The 23,980-nt window shown below is 44.5% G+C and overlaps 1 protein-coding gene across 1 annotated transcript in view; it reads right to left on the bottom strand.

Moving 5' to 3' along the window:
- Positions 1-3,398: 3,398 nt before the first annotated feature.
- The window catches only part of CLTA (clathrin light chain A), a 40,608-nt gene continuing 20,026 nt past the window's right edge, over positions 3,399-23,980 (bottom strand). The window contains exons 4-5 of the mRNA XM_044270767.1: positions 23,575-23,686; positions 3,399-3,854 (exon numbers count right to left, since the gene is read on the bottom strand). Coding sequence (XP_044126702.1) covers positions 3,683-3,854; positions 23,575-23,686 — 284 coding nt within the window. The 3' untranslated portion in view covers positions 3,399-3,682. The remainder of the gene's footprint in view (positions 3,855-23,574; positions 23,687-23,980) is intronic.

A 23,980-nucleotide genomic window follows, 5' to 3' on the forward strand; every position in this document is an offset into this window, starting at 1 on the left:
CTCAGCAGTACACCTACAGGGTTCAAGAAACCAGTCGACAGATTTCCTCAGCAGACACTTTATAGATCCAAACGAATGGACTCTGAACAGACAGGTGTTTCTAGAGTTGACAGCAACATGGGGATACCCAGAGATCGACCTGTTTGCTTCAAGGGAGATAGCTCAAACAACCTCCTTCTCCCGAAATCCTGCCAATCACCCCACAGCAGTAGGCGCTTTATCCCAGTACTGGAACATGAAGCTAGCCTATGCGTTTCCTCCTTTCCCTCTGATTTCAATAGCCCTGAAGATGATCAGCAGGGAATCATCCAGAGTGATTTTCATAGCTCCTTTTTGGCCAAAACAAGCCTGGTTCCCGGTCCTGTCCTCTCTAAGTCAAGAAGAGCCGATTCCCCTCCCTCTCAGGCCAGACCTGTTGCATCAGGGTCCAATTTGGAATCCGGAAATAAACAAGCCGAAATTAACAGCGTGGCTTCTGAAAGGGACTTGTTAAAATTACAGGGATTCTCAGACGAAGTAATATCCACCATTCAGAGAGGCCATAAACAGGTGACATCAGCGATTTATAACAAAATCTGGAAAAAATTCTGCTCCTGGATGGCACTGAGAGAGAGAAGAATCCTCTACTCCCGAGTCTGGGAGATATTCTTGATTTCCTCCAGGAAGGGTTCAACATGGGTCTTAAGCCCAGTACCCTTAAGGTTCAGACTGCAGCCTTAAGTTGGTTTCTAAATTACTCCCTTTCAGAAAATCGATGGGTAAACAGGTTCTTAAAGGCAACCACGTGGATTAGACCAACACTAAAGTCCCTGGTTCCACCCTGGGATCTGTCGCTAGTTCTCAATGCCTTAACAAAACCACCCTTTGAACCCTTACACGAAAGTAGCTTAAGAAACTTAACCTTGAAAATGATGTTTCTAGTAGCTATCACATCAGCCCGTAGGCTAGGAGAAATCCAGGCCCTTATAGTGCTCCCACTTTACAAATCAGTAGTCAGTTCACACATGGAGTACTGTGTACAGTTCTGGGCTCCAGTGAACAAAGCAGACATAGCAGAGCTGGAGAGGGTCCAGAGGAGGGCAACTAAAGTAATAACTGGAATGGGGGACTACAGTACCCGAAAGATTATCAACATTAGGGTTATTTACTATAGAAAAAAAGACGACTGAGGGGAGATCTAATTAATATGTATAAAATATATCAGGGGTCAGTACAGAGATCTATCCCATCAGCTATTTATCCCCAGGACTGTGACTGACGAGGGGACATCCTCTCAGTCTGGAGGAAAGGTTTGTACACAAACATCGAAAAGGATTCTTTACGGTAAGAGCAGTGAGACTATGGAACTCTCTGCCTGAGGAGGTGGTGATGGCGAGTACAATAAAGGAATTCAAGAGGGGCCTGGATGTATTTCTGCAGTGTAATAGACTGAACAAAAATATAAACGCAACACTTTTGGTTTTGCCCCCATTTTGCAGGAGCTGAACTCAAAGATCTGAAACATGTTCTACATACACAAAAGACCCATTACTCTCAAATATTGTTCACAAATCTGTCTAAATCTGTGTTAGTGAGCACTTCTCCTTTGCCGAGATAATCCATCCCACCTCACAGGTGTGGCATATCAAGGTGCTGATTAGACAGCATGAATATTGCACAGGTGTGTCTTAGACTGCCCACAATAAAAAGGACACTCTGAAACGTGCACAGTTTTGCCTTACTAGGGGGTTGGGTTCAGAAAACCAGTCAGTATCTGGTGCGGCACCATTTGCCTCACACAGTACAACACATCTCCGTCGCATAGAGTTGATCAGGTTGTTGATTGTGGTCTGTGGAATGTTGGTCCACTCCTCTTCAATAGCTGTGCGAAGTTGCAGAATATTGGCAGGAACTGGAACATGCTGTCGTATACGCCGATCCAGAGCATCCCAAACATGCTCAATGGGTGACATGTCCGGTGAGTATGCTGGCCATGCAAGAACTGGGATATTTTCAGCTTCCAGGAATTGTGTACAGATCCTTGCAATATGAGGCCGTGCATTATCATGCTGCAACATGAGGTGATGGTCGTGGATGAATGGCACAACAATGGGCCTCAGGATCTCGTCACGGTATCTCTGTGCATTCAAAATGCCATCAATAAAATGCACCTGTGTCCGTGGTCCATAACATAGGTCTGCCCATACCATAACCCCACCGCCACCTTGGACCACTCGATCCACAACGCTGACGTCAGCAAACCGCTCACCCACACAACACCACACGATGTCTGCAATGTGCCCTGAACAGTGAAAACCGGGACTTATCCGTGAACAGAACGCCTCTCCAACGTGCCAGGCGCCATTGAATGTGAGCATTTGCCCACTCAAGTCGGTTACGATGATAAACTGCAGTCAGGTCCAGACCCCGATGAGGACGACGAGCATGCAGATGAGGTTCCCTGAGACGGTTTCTAACAGTTTGTGCAGAAATTCTTTGGTTATGCAAACCGATTGTTGCTGCAGCTGTCCGGGTGGCTGGTCTCAGACGATCATGGAGGTGAACATGCTGGATGTGGAGGTCCTGGGCTGGTGTGGTTACACGCGGTCTGCGGTTGTGAGGCCGGCTGGATGTACTGCCCAATTCTCTGAAACGCCTTTGGAGATGGCTTATGGTAGAGAAATGAACATTCATTGCATGGGAAACAGCTCTGGTAGACATTCCTGCAGTCAGCATGCCAACTGCACACTCCCTCAAACGTTGCGACATCTGTGGCATTGTGTTGTGTGATCAAACTGCACATTTCAGCGTGGTCTTTTATTGTGGGAAGTCTAAGGCACACCTGTGCAATATTCATGCTGTCTAGTCAGCACCTTGATATGCCACACCTGTGAGGTGGGATGGATTATCTCGGCAAAGAAGTGCTCACTAACACAGATTTAGACAGATTTGTGAGAGGAATGGGTCTTGTGTGTATGTAGAAAATTGGCTTCTACCTCACATTTTTTTATTTTTTTGCTTTCCTCTGGATCAACTTGCAGGATAACCGGCTGAACTGTTTTTTCGGCCTTATATACCATGTTACTAGGGCATGGTGGGAATTGTAGTTTTACAACAGCTGGAGAGCTGCTGGTTGGCCATGCCTGTGCTAGTAATTCATGTGCTCTACTGCTCCAGTCACACAGGGGACCCTACTCACTCATGGACCAACGTTCTTGTGATTCTTGGGGTACCTTTATCCCCTATTCTGTGGGAACATATTTGGTACATATAAAAACAGCTGTTACACTTGCACCTTGTAATTAAACTATTCTTGATAAGAAATAAGCTTATTGGTGCCCCTGGAGACACCCACTATGAAACAGCCGTTAGTGAACAGACCATGCACCCATACTGAAATAATCAAAGATCTGGCCATATATAGTATAGATCTTTAATATCACTATTACACTTCTGCACAAATCCAAAGACAACCTGTATTACACTCAAGCACATTGAGACAATGATCATGTGGGTCCCCCCCCAAAAATTAATTCCTAAGTACATGGGAGAAACAGGAGCAATTACATACAATGATCGATATCAAATACATTTGGGGGTTTGGTCCTGAAAGAGGAAATAGTAAAGTGTAACCAATTTTTGCAAACATAGCTTCTGAGATTAAAATATTGGAAGTGTCATATTGTTTTGTCGCGCCTTCTTCTCAGTGAACCAGCGGAGCCTGCTTGAGTGATATCAGGACAGAGCGCATACGCGAAACATCTTTTGCTTGCTTGCTAGACTTGGGGTTAAAGTCACAAAGACGAGCAACTCTTTCCCACTCTGTTCCTGGGGACGTTTCTTCAGCATCGGTTACAAACGCTTCTTCGGCAGCCCTGAAAAGCAGTAAATTCACTAGTTAGAAAGATACTTCTTTTCTCTTCTGCTTACAAGAAATCAATTCCCTACTTTTCGATCAAGTAAAATGCATTCAACATGGTTTCACAATGTCAGCAGACCTGATCTTCACATACGAGTGTTTGATGAGTATACAAGGTATCATACAGTATTGAAAATTCGATAGGCCAACTCAGATTAATGAAATATGGCTAGGCTGAAAACGGAGTTTGAGCCTTAAATGGGTTTTCTGGGAGTTATTCAAAATGGCTGCCAACAACCTGTCCTAGAACGGGAGCAGGATTGGTTGCCACCACTTACAGAGCTGTCCAGAGGGGTAAGGCCTCAATACACACTACACATTTTCCTGTCAGGCTGCTCAGCCATGATGGCATACTGCAGGCAGGATTGCATCATTACCATGTGTTGTAGAGCCGTGTAGGCCCCACGCCAAGGTAGCTCGGCAAGTCCTGGCAACCAGTCCTGCTCATATTCTATGGACCGGTTGCTGGCAGCTATTTTAAATAATTCCTGAGAACCCCTTTAAGGCATAAGTACCAGCAGCTCCTGCATCATTCACTGGTAATCTCCTGCTTTCTGAATAGACAGTACCATGTTAAAGCATATTTCACAAGCATGTAAGCACAATAATGTCCGACCAAGACAACTGAAGCCACAGAAGCAGCTGCGGAAGACACAAAGCCTGCAAATCTAAGTAACGAGTCAGACTACGCCTTTATATACAGCTACTATACCTATGCCTAATGCATATATATACGTATCAAGCAGACAAGCTACTTTTGGCAGATAACAATTTGTCGCCCAGTCTAGACATGGCAAAGGGAATGAAAGTTTGAAAGTCTTGCTGCAAAATAAGATTAATGCCCCATGTAATCTAAAAGCCCAATATCTCCTTACATAGTCTACAGTACTCTAAAGGAGCCAAACCATAGGAAAGGATAAAAAACATATGCAACACGTAGATAAAGCAGGAGAAGGAAAAAAAATAAATAAAAATAAAACTACAATGAGGATGAGCTTCCATGGTAAGGTGTGATCACATCAGGACATACGAGGGGTGTACATCATTGCGGACAGATCAGACGACACTAGCACTAACCATGGGACGGACAGGTTAAAGGGGCAGTGAGAAGATTTTACTTAACTGTTCTAGGCTGTAGCAAGGATGGTTTATGTTTGTGCTTATAGGTGAAGAGAAGAAATAAAAACAAGTTTAAGTCAGATAAAGAAGATGAAAATGAAGGTAAGATGGATGACAAGCAGGACATGCATTATGACACAGAAGGCATGCCTTCAAATTTCCTCTCTCCGAAGACCACCACAAAACGTAAGAGGGCTGAAGTACTAGTATATTCACAGTCAAGGAGGAGGCGATATTGTATCAAAGGGAGACTTCAATGCTATTCATGAGAGCGCGCGTTTCCGCAGTACAGCACAACAGTTGAAGTGTATGATGCAGCCAGACGCCCACACACAACAGAAGAATACATGGGAGAGATCTCTATTGTGTGGCGCCTGGATCAGAGCTCACAACTATCTGAAAGTGGATTGTGTAGGCTGCTGAAAATATCCTGCGGGCACTAGATACAGCAGACTAGTGACAAGACCTGCGCTTTGTTTTTTTCAGGAATACCAGGATATTGAAGATTGCAGAGGAAAATGGCAGTGCTTCCACTGTGGAAGCACTCATTAGTACAGTAGGACCGATTAATTTAGAACTCCTTGTACTGGCTGTACTCGCCGTCACCTGGTCTTCTGCTAACACTAACATTGGGTCACAGCGCAGCAGGAAGAGGAGAGCTGGATCTCCTGAGTGGTGGCTGCATCCAGAGCAGGAGAGGCTAGTGGATTTAATTTTGTGTGATCTGAGGTCTGATTAACCATGGATATATCTGAATAACATTGGGGGTCTGATCTGAAGTCTAAATAAGTTGGAGGTCTGATTAAAAACAGGTTCTGATCTGACATCTGATTGGGGTCTGACTAAGGTTTTTTTTAATTATTTTTCCTACTCTAAAACCTATGTGCATCTTATGGGCAGGTGCGTCTTATAGGGTGAAAAATCTGGTACTGAAAAACAGGGATCGACCGATTATCGGATTTACCGATACCGGGATTTTGAACGCTATCGGTATCGGCATTTATTTTGCCGATATTCCGATAGCGTACGGGGAACACAGATCGCGCTGCTGACAGCGCTCTCCGTGTTCCCTCAGCAGCACAGCACAGGGGAGAAGGAAGCAGCGTCTCCTCCCCCTGTGCTGCTGCTGCTGCTGCCGCCAATGTAAGAACAGGGGACAAGAGGGGAGGAGCTATGGCCACTGCGCCACCAATGAAGCTTAATCTCTCATTTATTCATATACAGGAGGCGGGAGCTGCAGAATCACATAGAGGTCGGGAGCCGGCTATGAGCTGTAGCTGCGATCTGCGGTAGTTAACCCTTCAGGTGCCGCGGATCGCAGCTACTGCTCATAGAGGTCGGGAGCCGGCTATGTGATCCTGCAGCCAGCTCCCGCCTCCTGTATATGAAATATAAATTAGAGATTAAGCTTCATTGGTGGCGCAGTGCGCCCCCCAATATTAGTCATTGGTGGCGCAGTGCGCCCCCCCTCCCAGTATTAAGCATTGGTGGCGCAGTGCGCCTCCCCTCCCCCCCAGTATTAAGCAGTGGTGGCACATAGCCCCCCCACCCCAGTCGCAGTGCGCCCCCCCACAGGATGCCCTCTCCCCTGCTCCTCCGATCGGAGCCCCTGCAGTGTAATGCTGGGGCTCCGATCGGTTACCATGGCAGCCAGGACGCTATTGAAGCCCTGGCTGCCATGGTAAGCTCCATGCTGCTGTGTGCACAAAGCACAGAGCAGCAGGGACAGTGTGAGCTCCTATTCACCCTGATAGATCTCTATCAGGGTGAAAAGGACAAGGGTTCTAGTCCCTAAGGGGGCTAAAAGTTAGTTTAAAAAAAAAAAAAAAGTTACAAAAATAAAAACACCAAAATATTAAATATAAATGAAAAAGAAAGATTTAAAAAAAAATAAATAAAAAAAAAATAACCCATTAACAATAAACATTAATTTTCAGCAGATTTATGGGAATTTTTATTTTTTTCTCAAAAATTAAAATTCCCAGAATATCGGTATAAATTATCGGCTATCGGCCCTAAAAAAATCAATATCGGTCGATCCCTACTGAAAAATACTTCTAAAAAAAAAAAAAAAAAAAAAAATCCAACGCTGGCAAATACAAATCATGGTCACATTTCTACTCAGAAACCTGAAAATAGGAATTTTTAAAGTGTACCTAATTCAGGGAATACTGCATCTCCTCATGGAGAGCACCTGATGGACATGAAGAATCTTCTAAAACAGGCAGTTTCTCTGGAATTCTGGCAAGATGGTATTCAAATGAGCTCTTAGCAAGCTCTGTCTCTAATGCCACCAGATGTAAGGTAGCTATTCTATAAATTAATGTTCGACCTCCTAAACAGGCCTTGAGACATAACTTGGTTAATAACAAAGCCAGCACCTGCAGAAGAGATGCTGGATTAATTATTATCCAGGTCATTGCAGAAAAAGTTTATTATACCTGATCAATAAAAATGATTTATTTATTTTTTTTATCAAAAGATCGAACACTGACTTATAGGATAGCTCTCACACATCTGGTGGCATTAGAGGCAGTGCTTGCTAAGAGCTCATTTGCATACCCTCTTTAATGTGTACCTAAATGTTCAAGTAACATTTTTAGGGTATTTCTAATACAAGTCATTTATTTTATTTTTTCTAATTTTACCATCAGAAGAGGCTTCTTAACTTTGGGCCTCCTGAAGTGCTATTTACTACAGTGCATAGAGAATCCGTACATTGCAGTCATGTATGTGGTATACGGAACTGATCTGTATTAAAACGTACTCCTATCGGGACAGAGCTCCCCATAGCACATCTCCCTTTCAGCCTCTACCTTCCGATGAAAGCTCTGCCATAGACCTCCAGTCCAGGATACATGCGCAAGACACGCATTAGACAGCCATTGGATGCATGCTTATTGGGCTGTTATTTCTCCCGCCCATCCCCCAAGTCAAGACTGGACCAGGAGGCAGAGACCAGTGGGGAACCAGTCAGCACTGCAACGGGGGCAGAGGGGGGAAAATCTGTGAGGGTGAGGGCTCTTTCACACCTGCGTTATTGTCTTCCGGCATAGAGTTCCGTCGTCGGGGCTCTATGCCGGAAGAATCCTGATCAGGATTATCCTAATGCATTCTGAATAGAGAGAAATCCGTTCAGGATCTTCAGTTCCGGAACGTAACGTTTTTTGGCCGGAGAAAATACCGCAGCATGCTGCGCTTTTTGCTCCGGCCAAAAAAACTGAAGACTTGCCGCAAGGCCGGATCCGGAATGAATGCCCATTGAAAGGCATTGATCCGGATCCGGCCTTAAGCTAAACGTCGTTTCGGCGCATTGCCGGATACGACGTTTAGCTTTTTTTAGAGTGGTTACCATGGCTGGGAGCGGGGGAGCAGCATACTTACCGTTCGTGCGGCTCCCGGGGCGCTCCAGAGTGACGTCAGGGCGCCCCAGGCGCATGGATGACGTGATCGCATGGCACGTCATCCATGCGCATGGGGCGCTCTGACGTCACTCTGGAGCGCCCCCGGGAGCCGCACGGACTAAGTATACCGCTCCCCGCTCCTACTATGGCAACCAGGACTTTAATAGCGTCCTGGCTGCCATAGTAACACTGAAAGCATTTTGAAGACGGATCAGTCTTCAAATGCTTTCAGTACACTTGCGTTTTTCCGGATCCGGCGTGTAATTCCGGCAAGTGGAGTACACGCCGGATCTGGACAACGCAAGTGTGAAAGAGGCCTGAGTATCCCTTCTTTTAGGGTACTTTATACCGGAAAATAACTGATCAGTTTTATCCCCATGCATTCTGAATAGAGAGCAATCCGTTCAGGATGCATCAGGATGTCTTCAGTTCAGTCATTTGACTGATCAGGCAAAAGCGAAAACCGCAGTATGCTACGGTTTTATCTCCGGTCAAAAAAACTGAAGACTTGTCTGAATGCCATAGGGATGTATTAATGCCGGATCAGGCATTCAAAACACCGGAATGCCGGATCCGTCCTTCTGGTCTGCGCATGCGCAGACTCAAAAACATGTGAAAAAATTAAAATTGAAACTGATCTGTTTGTCCATATGAAGGACAGACGGATCTGTTCTTGCAATGTATTTTGAAGACGGATCAGGATCCTGATCAGTCTTACAAATGCCATCAGCTGGCATACGTTTCGACGGATCCGGCAGGCAGTTCCGGCAACGGAACCACTTGCCGGATCACTCTGTCGCAAGTGTGAAAGTAGCCTTACTGATAATACAACCACCCGCATCCGTTATAAAAGGATCCGGTTGTATTATCTTTAACATTGCCAAGACGGATCAGTCATTAACTCCATTGAAAGTCAATGGGGACGGATCAGTTTTCTATTGTGGCAGAGAAAACTGATCCGTCCCCATTGACTTGCACTGGGGTAATGCCGGATCTGTCTTGCATCCGCACCCTAAGACGGAAAGCAAAATACAACATATTGCGGTTTGCTCTCCGGTATGGGAACGTAACTAAATGGAACTCAATACGGGAAAACTAAAAACGCTAGTGTGAAAGTACCCCTAGTTGTTTTTAACCCACTCCAAATCCTTTTTCAAAAATATTTAATCTCCATTATACAAAAGCATTCTACTATTACCGAGATGTATCAGAAATTCTAAGAAATTCTAGGGCTAGGACTACAACATGCATTGCTTGCCTTTCTAGTAACACATACAAAAAGGAATCCAAAAACCATCATCTATTCTATTTAATCTGTATTAAGAAGGCAATTAGAAAAACAAATGCAGATTGAATTAGCAGCTGGAAACATGGCTGAATAAAAGGATAAAGGTTAGATTTCACACCAAATATAGGGCAGTCCATGGGGCAAGCTACGAGTCATTGTGTCCCATCACATGACATTCGGAAGAGCATTATAGGAAAGAAAAATATACAAAAAGGAGAATCCTGCTCTGCCTAAGGCACACACAAGAAGTCGGAATTCAACGTATCTAGAAATATTCAGCAAACGTTCCATAAGCAACTGGCAAAATCTGGCCAAACCTTTAACATAAATACTTGTTACTTTACGTGAATAAAAAGCTACACAAAATAAAATTCTAGAAAAAGAAAAGTTCATTCCAGTAGCATCTATGAACCCCCTAGATGGGTAACCCTGGTTGATCATTCTTTGTGTTCCTGCCATCCAGTAAATGAATAATAGTAAATAACTAATAAATGGTAAAATGTTAGAAAAATGCATCGTTCAGTATTCGCACAGCATGCTGCTGTTTTTCCAACACTCATATTAGACCATTATTTGCTTACCATGCAACTGGTTATGTTAAAACAGCAACTGTTAATATAGGGTAATGTAAATGAAGCCTAACACACCATACAAGCACATAGAAATGACAATGTAAACCTACGGACAAACCTCGGCGCTCATGTACACATACATGGTTGATCATATCAATGGGCTAGAAGAACACAGGTGACAACCCATTACGATGCTGCAGCTCGCCGTGAAGTGAACCTCTTGCTGGATGGTTTGATCTATGAAACAGCAGGGACTAAGCAGGTGTATCATGCCTGGACAGTTTCCTTGAGTGCAGATCATAGGCCCTGCACATAGTGGGAACCGTGGTGATGGATGTCCTCATAACTTCAGACTGGTGCTTCAACCAAGAGGAGCAGGTAGAAGCAGAGGTCTGAAACTGCCTCCAGAGACACTGCTGACACGGGATATTAGAAGTCTGCACAGCTTCCTCTACAGAGAGGGATATCAGGACTGGTAAAGTCATGTCCCAATACCCAGACACCATTAGTTTTAAAAATTGTACATGCCAAGCAAAATGAAATTCCACATCACAGCAGTGCTCCCCATTATGACACTCCGATCCACCCTCTGAACTGGTTTCTCTCCTCCCAGTAATCACAGCAGTACATCTCTCCCCTGTAGTCACAGCAGTGCTCCCCATTATGAGGAGAGTCAGATATACCCTCTGAACTGGTTTCTCTCCTCCCAGTAAACACAGCAGTACATATATCCCCTGTAGTCACAGCAGTGCTCCCTATTATGAGAGTCAGATGCACCCTCTGAACTAGTTTCTCTCCTCCCAGTAGTCACAGCAGTGCTCCCTATTATGAGGAGAGTCCGATGCACCCTCTGAACTAGATTCTCTACTCCCAGTAATCACAGCAGTACATCTCTCCTCATAATAGGGAGCACTGCTGTGACTACAGGGAGGAGAGTCAGCTACATCCTCTGAACTGGTTTCTCTCCTCCCAGTAATCACAGCAGTACATCTCTCCCCTGTAGTCACAGCAGTGCTCCCTATTATGAGGAGAGTCAGCTACATCCTCTGAACTGGTTTCTCTCCTCCCAGTAATCACAGCAGTACATCTCTCCCCTGTAGTCACAGCAGTGCTCCCTATTATGAGGAGAGTCAGCTACATCCTCTGAACTGGTTTCTCTCCTCCCTGTAGTCACAGCAGTGCTCCCTATTATGAGAGTCAGATGCACCCTCTGAACTGGTTTCTCTCCTCCCAGTAATCACAGCAGTACATCTCGCCCCTGTAGTCACAGCAGTATTCCCTTATGAGGAGAATCGGAATTATGCCCTCATAACTTGTTTCTCTACTCACTTCCCAGTAATCACAGCAGTACCTCTCTCCTCTGTGTTTAAAAGGAGTTCTCCAACCCCTAAAACACCTCCCCATACGCTCAGGCCCCTCACAGAGGTTGTACTTGCTTCGCTCCCCCAGCACCCGCGACTATTCTGATGCCCGCACTACAGGGCAACAGAGTGGGCAGCCAATAACAGGCTGTGATGGGAACGAGCCCCCCCTAGCATCACCACGTTTTCACCCGCGCAACGGGAAGATGCAGCGGGCAACAGAAGCGACACAGGTGGCGGGGAGTGAGGCATGTACAACCTCTGGGAGGGGCCCAGGTGTATGGGGAAACATTTTAGGGGTTTGATAACCCCTTTAATGTTGAGTAAAAGTGTGCTACACTGGAACTTGTTTTAATAATAAGATATACTGTTTTTATTAAGTGATGGGTTAATAAGGGGTTATTAGCTTATGCAGGGATATGCATAAGTGATTAGTGTTTATAGCCTATTAAGGGAAACTTTAGTCAGAAATGGGTAATTTTATATATTTTTTTTTATTCAATATACATAGAAAACCTTTTAAGAATGTCTGGCTGGGTTTGTTTTTTTCCCTTCATTTTGGAAGTACTGTACCACATTCATTTCAACGGGGGTCGCAAAAGATCCGTAGTTAAGCTCTGCAGCCCCGCAAATTGCGGACAAGAATAGAAAATGTGGCGGCCATGTGCGGTGTAGCCTAATACAGGATGCTCCGAGTCATCCCCCTTCCCTCTCTGGGCAGATTAAATGTTGTCACTGACAAAGTCAAACAAGGCTATGTGCTGTGCTAAAATTCCAAACAAAGGAGGCGTTTAACAGCCAAGTTAAGAAGTAGAATACATAGGTTAACTTCAAAAAATTATATCCAAAAGACTACCCACCTCTTTAAAAAAAATAAAAAAAAATTTTAATAAAAATATATTAATAAAAATAATCTCCCCCCCCCCCAAAAAAAAAAAAAAAAAAAAAAAAAAAGCTAGTGCGTCTTATGGAGCAAATACCAGTGAGCGTTTCCATTACAAAATAAATCATTAGAATGCAGGAAGCAGCGAGTGTGGCGCTGTGCTGGCTGTACTCTCCCTGGGGTGTGGCAGAGCATGCCCCGCCCCCGACTACCTACAGCATTAGGATGTAGTGCAAGTGCACGTAGGCCCGAACTATGAATTGACACTGTGCAACATCAGGTAACACTGTAGCATGGGCCGGAGAGGACCAGGAAGCAGTGAGTGCAGGAGAGACCAGTGGATCTGCAGAGTGGGAGCACAGTCCGGAGCTGAAGAAGTTAATTTATTGTTTTATGTCCGATTAAGGTCTAATGGATTTTGGGGGTCTGGTGAGGTCCAATGGAGCTTGGGGGGGTCTGATCTCAGGTCCAATGAGGAATGTAAGTATTTTATTTCTTATTTTCCTCCTCTATATCCTACATGCATCTTATGGAGCAGAAAATACAGTACATAGAACACTCACATGTAGGAGGATAACATATCCCTCTCTGTTTTGGAGGCACAAAGGAGATTGGGCTGGATTACAGACATAGTATATTATTAACACACAGCACGTCATGTGCCACTAGTGTTGCCCCTTCTTACATTCTGCTTTGTTCTTCATGCAACAGAAGACCCAGGTATGTGGACCTTTAGAAAAAGTACTTGAGTACCCCTGATCTACATACAAGCTATCTCCTATGAGATTTCATATTCATCAAGCACTTGGGGATGCTTCTCGTCTTGAAGCGTGGTACACTTACATATAAACTAGCTGGCAATTAGGGCCATTATACTTTCTCTAGGGCCTAGTCTGCTTTTCACAATAAAAGCATTCATTTTAATAAAAAGTATTTGCACAGAAGCAATTCCCTATTATTAACTCATTGAGCACACTACACATAATACACAGATTTCCTACTACATTTCTGCTCATCTTTCTCACCTAAGACAAAAGCGCAAACACATGAACACAAAAAAAAAAACAAAAAAAAACAAAAAAAAACACATCCATTAACAGTAAAATTAGTAATTTTGCAACATACACATAACCAATCACGTCAGCGAAGGGTTGTTTGTAGAACGCTTCATCTGCCACCCTACAGACAGCAAGAAGTCCAAAAAGAAGGAAGGCAGGCAAAGAAGAAAAGAGGGAGAGAGCATTGAAAAGTGGAGATCATAAAAGATAGCATTACATAAGCATGGAGGATAAAAAGTTTAGTAAAAAAACATGCATAAAGTAAGGACAGAATGACACCATAACAGAATGACAACACAAATATAAGGAGAAAAGGCACATAACTGTTAATATACACAAAAAAATAAGACATCACAGCTTGTTAATATATATACAGTAATTTTATATATTATTCAAATTTGCCTTATATACACTTACTGATAACCAAAATATACCCCTAGCAAAATGTGGCATGAACTGTTGGGAAACTTGTAGCCACAGCTACCAACTAACCCATGGTTGAGTGCAGAGGCGACTCCCTCTGTCCTGCCCACTGAGAAATTGCAGGGTTCTGATCAGGTTGCTATGGCAGCCTAGGCTCCAAAGCCTGCCATAGCAGACTGCCTGTTACAGGGAATCTGTCACCAGTTTTATGGTGTCCTGACTAAGGGCAATATAAACTAGTGACAGATCCCCTTAGCAAAATATCCCCATATTCATGAGCTCCCGGCTTTCCCCACCCACCTGCTGCTAATTCATATGGGAAAAACACTCTGGGGCAGGTGGGCAGAGAGCCGTGAGCCCATGAATATGGGGACTGTTAGGGCTCATTCACACGAACGTGTCATGCCCGTTGCCGTATTGCGGACCGCATTTGCAGATCCGCAATACATGGGCACCGCTCCGTGGCCATTCCGCATCACGGATGCAGACCCATTCATTTTTAACAGACCCGCAAATCCGGAGATGCGGAAGGGAAGAACATAACAGAACACTACAGAAGCACTACGGAGTGCTTTCTGGGGTTCAGTTCCAAGTATTGCAATTTGCGGTACACAGCACGGGCTTCACACGTTCGTTTGAACGAGCCCTTAGACCGTTAGAACCTAGCAGCATAAAACTGGTGACAGAATACCTTTAAACAGGACTTAAGGAGGCAGTAAAGATGCCAGAGGCTCTAATTAGTATACTTTTGCTTTCTAAAACAACTGAAAGTGTGTCATATTCTAGGTTCTTCAAAGTAGCGACCTTTTGCTTTGATTACTGCTTTGCACACACTTGGCATTCTCTTGATGAGCTTCAAGAGGTAGTCACCTGAAATGGTCTTCCAACAGTCTTGAAGGAGTTACCAGAGATGCTTAGCACTTGTTGGCCCTTTTGCCTTCACTCTGCGGTCCAGCTCACCCCAAACCATCTCGATTGGGTTCAGATCCGGTGACTGTGGAGGCCAGGTCATCTGGCGCAGCACCCAATCACTCTTCTTCATGGTCAAATAGCCCTTACACAGCCTGGCGGTGTGTTTGGGGTCATTGTCCTGTTGAAAAATAAATGATGGTCCAACTAAACGCAAACCGGATGGAATAGCATGCCGCTGCAAGATGCTGTGGTAGCCATGCTGGTTCAGTATGCCTTCAATTTTAAATAAATCCCCAACAGTGTCACCAGCAAAGCACCCCCACACCATCTCCTCCATGCTTCACGGTAGGAACCAGGCATGTAGAGAGTCCATCCGTTCCCCTGTTCTGCGTCGCACAAAGACACGGTGGTTGGAACCAAAGATCTCAAATTTGGACTCAGCAGACCAAAGCACAGATTTCCACTAGTCTAATGTCCATTCCTTGTGTTCTTTAGCCCAAACAAGTCTCTTCTGCTTGTTACCCATCCTTAGCAGTGGTTTCCTAGCAGATATTCTACCATGAAGGCCTGATTCACAAAGTCTCCTCTTAACAGTTGTTCTAGAGAGGTGTCTGCTGCTAGAACTCTATGTGGCATTGACCTGGTCTCTAATCTGAGCTGCTGTTAACCTGCGATTTCTGAGGCTGGTGACTCGGATGAACTGATCCTCCGCAGCAGAGGTGACTCTTGGTCTTCCTTTCCTGAGGCGGTCCGCATGTGCGCCAGTTTCTTTGTAGCGCTTGATGGTTTTTGTGACTGCACTTGGGGACACTTTCAAAGTTTTCCCAATTTTTCGGACGGACTGACCTTCATTTCTTAAGGTAATGATGGCCACTCGTTTTTCTTTACTAAGGCCTCTTTCACACTTGCGTTGTCCGGATCCGGCGTGTACTCCACTTGCCGGAATTACACGCCGGATCCGGAAAAACGCAAGTGTACTGAAAGCATTTGAAGACGGATCAGTCTTCAAAATGCTTTCAGTGTTACTATGGCAGCCAGGACGCTATTAAAGTCCTGGTTGCCATAGTAGGAGCGGGGGAGCGGTATACTTACCATCCGTGCAGCTCCCGGGGCGCTCCAGAGTGACGTCAAAGCGCCCCATGCGCATGGATGACGTGCCATGCGATCACGTCATCCATGCGCCCGGGGCGCCCTGACGTCACTCTGGAGAGCCCCGGGAGCCGCACGGACGGTAAGTATACTGCTCCCCCGCTCCCCGCTACACTTTACCATGGCTGCCGGGACTTTAGCATCCCGGCAGCCATGGTAACCACTCTAAAAAAAGCTAAACGCCGTATCCGGCAATGCGCCGAAACGACGTTTAGCTTAAGGCCGGATCCGGATCAATGCCTTTCAATGGGCATTCATTCCGGATCCGGCCTTGCGGCAAGTCTTCAGTTTTTTTGGCCGGAGCAAAAAGCGCAGCATGCTGCGGTATTTTCTCCGGCCAAAAACGTTCCGTTCCGGAACTGAAGACATCCTGAACGGATTTCACTCCATTCAGAATGCATTAGGATATTCCTGATCAGGATTCTTCCGGCATAGAGCCCCGACGATGGAACTCTATGCTGGAAGAAAAGAACGCAGGTGTGAAAGAGCCCTTAGCTGCTTTTTTCTTGCCATAATACAAATTCTAACAGTCTATTCAGTAGGACTATCAGCTGTGTATCCACCTGACGTCTCCACAACGCAACTGATGGTTCCAACCCCATTTATAAGGCAAGAAATCCCACTTATTAAACCTGACAGGGCACACCTGTGAAGTGAAAACCATTTCAGGTGACTACCTCTTGAAGCTCAACAAGAGAATGCCAAGAGTGTGCAAAGCAGTAATCAAAGCAAAAGGTGGCTACTTTGAAGAACCTAGAATGTGACATATTTTCAGTTTCACACTTTTTTTTTTATGTATATAATTCCACATGTGTTAATTCATAGTTTTGATGCCTTCAGTGGGAATCTACAATTTTCATAGTCATGAAAATAAAGAAAACTCTTTGAATGAGAAGGTGTGTCCAAACTTTTAGTCTGTACTGTATATATCACAAATACAAGATCACCTGCTTTTCCCCAATTTGCCATATTAAAATAAACATATTTGGCGTTACCTGAAAAATCTGGTAGGGAGGAAAAATAAATAGGATTTTTTGTGATTTGTAAAATCATTTTCTCGTCGAGTTCATTGGGGGGATACAGGATACTAGGAGGCGACATTAAGCAAAAAATAAATAAAAAAATGTTAGCTCCTCCTCTCAGCTATACCCCTCCTGCATACACTGAGCTAGTCAGCTTGTAAAAAAGTAGGAGCAGCCAGGAAAGGCCAACCACAAACAAAAGTAAGAAAATAACTGGAGAAAGGCCAGAACCATGAACTGGTGGACCCATCAGGAAGAGCCAGCAATACACTTACTGGGTAGGTGCTGTGCCCCCCAATGAACTCAGCGAGAAAAAGGATTTTATATGAATGATTGGGGGGGGGGGGGGGGGGGGCAGGATACCATGGGACGTTCCAAAGCAGTACCAACCATGGGAATGGCACAAAAGATCAGAACAAACCTAAGACTGGCCATGAGGTTCCACACGTAAATGCGGGGGAAGGACGCACCAGTAACCCTGGATAGAACAGAAGGTGTATGTACCAGGAAGGCCAGCCAGAAAGCATAGAACATGCAGTGACAGGCTGGGCAGAAAGAGGAAAGCCCAGCTGAATGTAGCCAAAGGGCTTGAGAGACTGCAGAAGATGCGGATAGTAGCACAGAATATCCACAAAAAGAGTAAGCATTTCAGACGACTGAAAATGATGTCTGGAAGGCACCGCTGGATATCGAGGACCACAGAACTGGAGTGGAAGTCTGGAATGCAAGGCCAGGACGGTTTGCCTGACAATAGGCCCAATGGAAAAACCAAAGGAGTTCCACCCAATATAAATGGGTCTGTAGAATCCATGTACATATGAGACCCGGCCGACAAATGACAGGAGGACTCAACCGAATGTGTAAGTACCAGGTGGGAGATCGCAACACAAGAAAAAAACAAAAAAAAAACCATAGTAATCTGGAAGGAATTAACTGGGCAGAAGGCAGAGGACCAGTCCTGAGGAGGCCACCCAGGTAGGAGAGGAGATATCTGTGGCCAATCCGTAAGAGAAACTAGTGATGGCCACAGGAGATTAAAGCCACAATAGCAACCAATCGAAGGGAACAGAAAAAAAAAACAAAAAAAAAAAAAAAAAAAAAAAAACAACATGTGCATGGTGAGTAGTCTTGGAGGAAAAAAAAAAATAAAATGTGTCCTCAGGGAACAACCGCATCCCAGCCATGCAGCATAAGAGTGCAGTCACACAAACTTCCATTACTAGAAAAGAAGGGAAAACTAAGTGATGCCGGATCCAGGAATTACATGACCGGTGTTAGACAGGTTGAGGAAACACAGCAGAGATAAGGTAACTGCACTGTGAAAAGAGAGCACGGATGTGAAACTCTGTTTCCCGTACCTAAAATGGGGGGGGGGGGGGGAATAAAAAAAAAAAATAAAAAAAATAAAAAAAAAAAAAAAATAATATTAAAGTTATTCAAGTCTTTAATGGGATAAAGTGAAAGGGGTTCTTCAGGAGCAATTTCAAATGTCCACCAGCAACCTGACCTAGAATGGGAGCAGGTCGGGTTGCCTCTACCTGCAAATCTGTCTGTTTACTTACATGCCGCAGGCACTATTATAAGGGGTTAAATGGCCTGGATCGGCGATTCTGACAGTCCTTTAGAGCAGGAGTGCAGCTCTCATGTCAGAGCCAAGCCCCAGTGCAGCGTTTAGACTGAGCAGCTGTAAAAAGGCAGCAAGCCCAGCCTTTAGTATCTCCTGTGAAAAGGCATATTTGAAGTCACTAAGAGGTTAAATCATTCCTGGAGAACCCCTTTTAAATGTAGATTGCTCTTTTTTCCCCTCAATCTAGTTTTTGTGGTCTCCCTGAATAAAGGCTGGATGGAGCCTAGAGTACGATCTGTCTGCAGTAGCAGTGGGAGTGCAGAGTAATGACTCATAATTGTGTCAGTACGGTAACACACTCATACTATATAATCAGCCGCAGCAGTAAAAGACTGCACACATCTGAACTTCACAGGGAAAAAAACAACATTTTTCAAAAATAATTAAGGCCCGATAGTCCTCAATGTGTCAAATCAGGGGAGCAGTTTGCGCGCTGTATTGGGCTACTTCACACACTTTTTGCATGCATGTAAAGGATGGTATGTCTTTGAAGTGTTTTTCCAGCACTTTTGTGGCTTTTGTTTTATTTTGTACATGTGTTATTTTTTTTTAAAGGAGTTTGCGGGGAAAACACATGAAGAAAAAAAAGCCATGCCCTGGTAGATTATTTTACATTTTGAACAAAAACAGCACTTCTCACAAAATTCACATGCAAGTAGAATTTCTGCTAGATTCTGCTATAGACTTTAAAGAGGATCCGTCACCAGATTTCACAATGCAAACTACATTACAGTGTATTAAAGGGGTATTCCCATCACAGACAATGGGGGCATATCGCTAGGATATGCCCCCATTGTCTGATGGGTGCCACCTCTGGGACCTGCACCTACAACTAGAACGGAGCGGGGAGAGCTGTGGCGGGAGGACCCCGGAATTCCCGGGGTCCGTCCACCACCAAGCGCTGCTCCCATACAAGTAAATGGGAGAGCACCACGCACGCGCCGCCCCTGATCCCATTCATTTCTATGGGGCACACGGAAATAGCCGAGCCAGTGCCTGTCTATTTTCAGCTGCGCCATAAAAATGAATGGAGGGTGGCTGCGAATGCGCAGTGTGCCCTTCGTTCATTTCCCCACTCCGTGGTCATTGAAGGTGCGGGTCCCAGAGGTGGGACCCGCACCTATCAGACAATGAGGGGATATCCTAGCAATATGCCCCATTGTCTGTGATGGGAATAACCCTTTAAATAGATACTGTAAGCTGAAGAGGCTGGTGTACTTAAAGGGGTTGTCAGTTATTTTTTTGTTCTTTCTATGTTCCTAACTAAGCAAAATGTAACAGCTTTCCAATTCACTCACTTTATCTCCGGTGCCTGGTTTCTCAGATTTCACTGAGGGTCACATGACCTGTGATGTCAGCTTCTCTCCCTGCTCTGATAAAGGTCGTTTACAAGCCTGTAAACTAGAAGTCACTGTGCTGGCCACGCCCCCCTTCACTGCCGGGCTGTCTGCTCTCTCCTAGGATTCTGAACCCCTTCAGCTGCACAGACTGGCTAGCCGCAGCAGGCAGTGAGGAGACAATTCTGGGCACTGGAGCTGACAGACTAGAGAGAACATTGCACAAGAAGGTAGGGGAAAGATCCTGTGTGTATTAGCAGTGTCATTATACAGCTGGGACTTGTAGTCCTACACATACAACATGCTGCAGAGTCTCCCAGCAGGCAGACATGTCACTCAGGGAAGGTCTTGTATCCACTCCCTTAGCAGAGCAGGGGGAGGGGCAGAGATTGTTTTTAATGCATGTAAACAAAGGGCCAGAAAAGAACCAGGGAAATGAGGAAATATAGATCTATTTATTTTTTGCATAAAACTTGCTTAGCTTAGTTATATATTGCTGCCCATCAGATTTTCAGTGAAAATATAATTATATATACATACATACATACATACATACATACATACACAGGTCCTTCTAAAAAAAAAGTAGCATATTGTGATAAAGTTCCTTATTTTCTGTAATGTACTGATAAACATTAGACTTTCATATATTTTAGATTCATTACACACAACTGAAGTAGTTCAAGCCTTTTATTGTTTTAATATTGATGATTTTGGCATACAGCTCATGAAAACCCAAAATTCCTATCTCAAAAAAATTTGCATATCATGAAAAGGTTCTCTAAACGAGCTATTAACCTAATCATCTGAATCAACTAATTAACTCTAAACACATGCAAAAGATTCCTGAGGCTTTTAAAAACTCCCAGCCTGGTTCATTACTCAAAACCGCAATCATGGGTAAGACTGCCGACCTGACTGCTGTCCAGAAGGCCATCATTGACACCCTCAAGCAAGAGGGTAAGACACAGAAAGAAATTTCTGAACGAATAGGCTGTTCCCAGAGTGCTGTATCAAGGCACCTCAGTGGGAAGTCTGTGGGAAGAAAAAAGTGTGGCAGAAAACGCTGCACAACGAGAAGAGGTGACCGGACCCCGAGGAAGATTGTGGAGAAGGACCGATTCCAGACCTTGGGGGACCTGCGGAAGCAGTGGACTGAGTCTGGAGTAGAAACATCCAGAGCCACCGTGTACAGGCGTGTGCAGGAAATGGGCTACAGGTGCCGCATTCCCCAGGTCAAGCCACTTTTGAACCAGAAACAGCGGCAGAAGCGCCTGACCTGGGCTACAGAGAAGCAGCACTGGACTGTTGCTCAGTGGTCCAAAGTACTTTTTTCGGATGAAAGCAAATTTTGCATGTCATTCGGAAATCAAGGTGCCAGAGTCTGGAGGAAGACTGGGGAGAGGGAAATGCCAAAATGCCTGAAGTCCAGTGTCAAGTACCCACAGTCAGTGATGGTCTGGGGTGCCATGTCAGCTGCTGGTGTTGGTCCACTGTGTTTTATCAAGGGCAGGGTCAATGCAGCTAGCTATCAGGAGATTTTGGAGCACTTCATGCTTCCATCTGCTGAAAAGCTTTATGGAGATGAAGATTTCATTTTTCAGCACGACCTGGCACCTGCTCACAGTGCCAAAACCACTGGTAAATGGTTTACTGACCATGGTATTACTGTGCTCAATTGGCCTGCCAACTCTCCTGACCTGAACCCCATAGAGAATCTGTGGGATATTGGGAAGAGAAAGTTGAGAGACGCGAGACCCAACACTCTGGATGAGCTTAAGGCCGCTATCGAAGCATCCTGGGCCTCCATAACACCTCAGCAGTGCCACAGGCTGATTGCCTCCATGCCACGCCGCATTGAAGCAGTCATTTCTGCAAAAGGATTCCCGACCAAGTATTGAGTGCATAACTGAACATAATTATTTGAAGGTTGACTTTTTGTATTAAAAACACTTCTTTTATTGGTCGGATGAAATATGCAAATTTTTTTAGATAGGAAATTTGGGTTTTCATGAGCTGTATGCCAAAATCATCAATATTAAAACAATAAAAGGCTTGAACTACTTCAGTTGTGTGTAATGAATCTAAAATATATGAAAGTCTAATGTTTATCAGTACATTACAGAAAATAATGAACTTTATCACAATATGCTAATTTTTTGAGAAGGACATTATATATATATATATATATATATATATATATATATATATATATATATATTATATATATATAATTTATTTTTTGCATAACTCAGACAACCCCTTTAAAGAGATTTTCCAAGACTTTCTAACTGATGACCTACCCTGCTGATCAGCTCTGTGAGGAGACAGCAGCTCCGTGGCTTTCTCACAGCGTTCCCTAGGCTCAGCCACATAGAAGTGGGGCTGCGCGTGATACCAAGCACAGCCACTGTATAATGTACAGCACTGTGCTTGGTGAGCACAGAAAAGGTTGCAGCGCTCCTAGAAGCACCGGTGCCTTCTCAAACAACTGATTGTCGGGGGTCCCAGGAGTCGGGTGTATTCCTAGGCCAAGCTCAATCTCCACCACCAAACCCGACAAGCTCCTTTCAGTGTAGCTCACACTGCTTAGTAGTCTGCAGCTTGTCAGTTAGGTCTCATTCACACATCCATATACATGATGACATCCGTAACAAGATGGTCAGTGGTTCATCCATGGAGGATCCATGTTTGGTCCAGGGTCTCCTTTCATACAGCCACCATCCACTGAGGTGTAAAAGAGGCCTTAGAGTTTAGTTCTACTCGAGTATCCCTGAAGAGTCTACAGGTATCAGCCTACAGCAGGGCATTGTGGGAGTTGTAGTTGGAGGGCCATAGTTTGAGGATGCCTGATCTAGACCATACATGGTCATCTGGAAACAAGTTCAAATGTTGTATGTGAATGCAGTCTACATATGGACATAATCAGATCTCTATTGGCCTCCAGTATTCAGTACAGGGTTAGAGGTAATAGCACCTATACAACAGTGCCCTGTACTGAATATTGGGGCAGAAAACAAAAACAACGCTACCTCCGTCCATATTAAACCAGTTTCTATATGATACATAGCACAGAACTCTATCGAGTCTACAACATTTATAAAAACATTCCTCTGGTTTAAAGGGGGGGGTTGTCTGGTTTGGAAAGCCCCTTTTCAAATCCTCTACTGGGGAATTATGCATTACTACAATACAAAAAATCTGAGCGGTTACAAAAGTGTCAATCAATCTACAGGACCCAGCAAGTCCATGTTTTATATTGAGAGACACTTGATTTCAATGGGGACTCTCCAAAGCTCTGTGGTGGTCCTGCAGAAGAATGGAGCTTTGGATGGTCAGGCTCCTTTGCAGATTACTGCAGATCTCCATGGGGTTTCATAACCAGGATCCCAGGAAATCTGCTTATAGTCAGAAAATGGATTGTCCAAGCTGCTCACCTCCTTCATTATGCAGATACACTTAAGAGGTTAAACAGATCAGCTCTTACACATAGTCTAGGCTCAGGAGAAAGTGAACATTACCGATTATTAACTTTCGTCTTCTGTAACAACTCGTCTTGTCTGGCATACCATTCCTCTAGTTCTTTTCCAGCTTTCTCTTTCCATTCAGACTCTTGTTTTCTAGAGTTGGCGTCTGTGTGAAGGGCAGAAAACATTCAATATAAAGTGCGGGAAATAAAAATTATATATACATACTCCCACGTCAGGGAACAGAGCTTCCCAATATCAAACCAAGTGCCTATTCAAGGGATGCGGCTACTTAAAGGAAAGTTTACAAGCCAGAATAAGGCACATTAATAATAATCTACTGTTCTAAACATATTACAATTCCAACCACCACAACTGAGTAACAGTTGAGTGTGAATGTGTACGTGGATTCAGATTCCCATCCTCTTCGATTCGCAAAGACGTCATAACACTGAAGCTG

This window comes from Bufo gargarizans, chromosome 1 (genome assembly GCF_014858855.1).
Source record: "Bufo gargarizans isolate SCDJY-AF-19 chromosome 1, ASM1485885v1, whole genome shotgun sequence".
In the NCBI taxonomy this organism is placed as follows: Eukaryota; Metazoa; Chordata; class Amphibia; order Anura; family Bufonidae; genus Bufo; species Bufo gargarizans.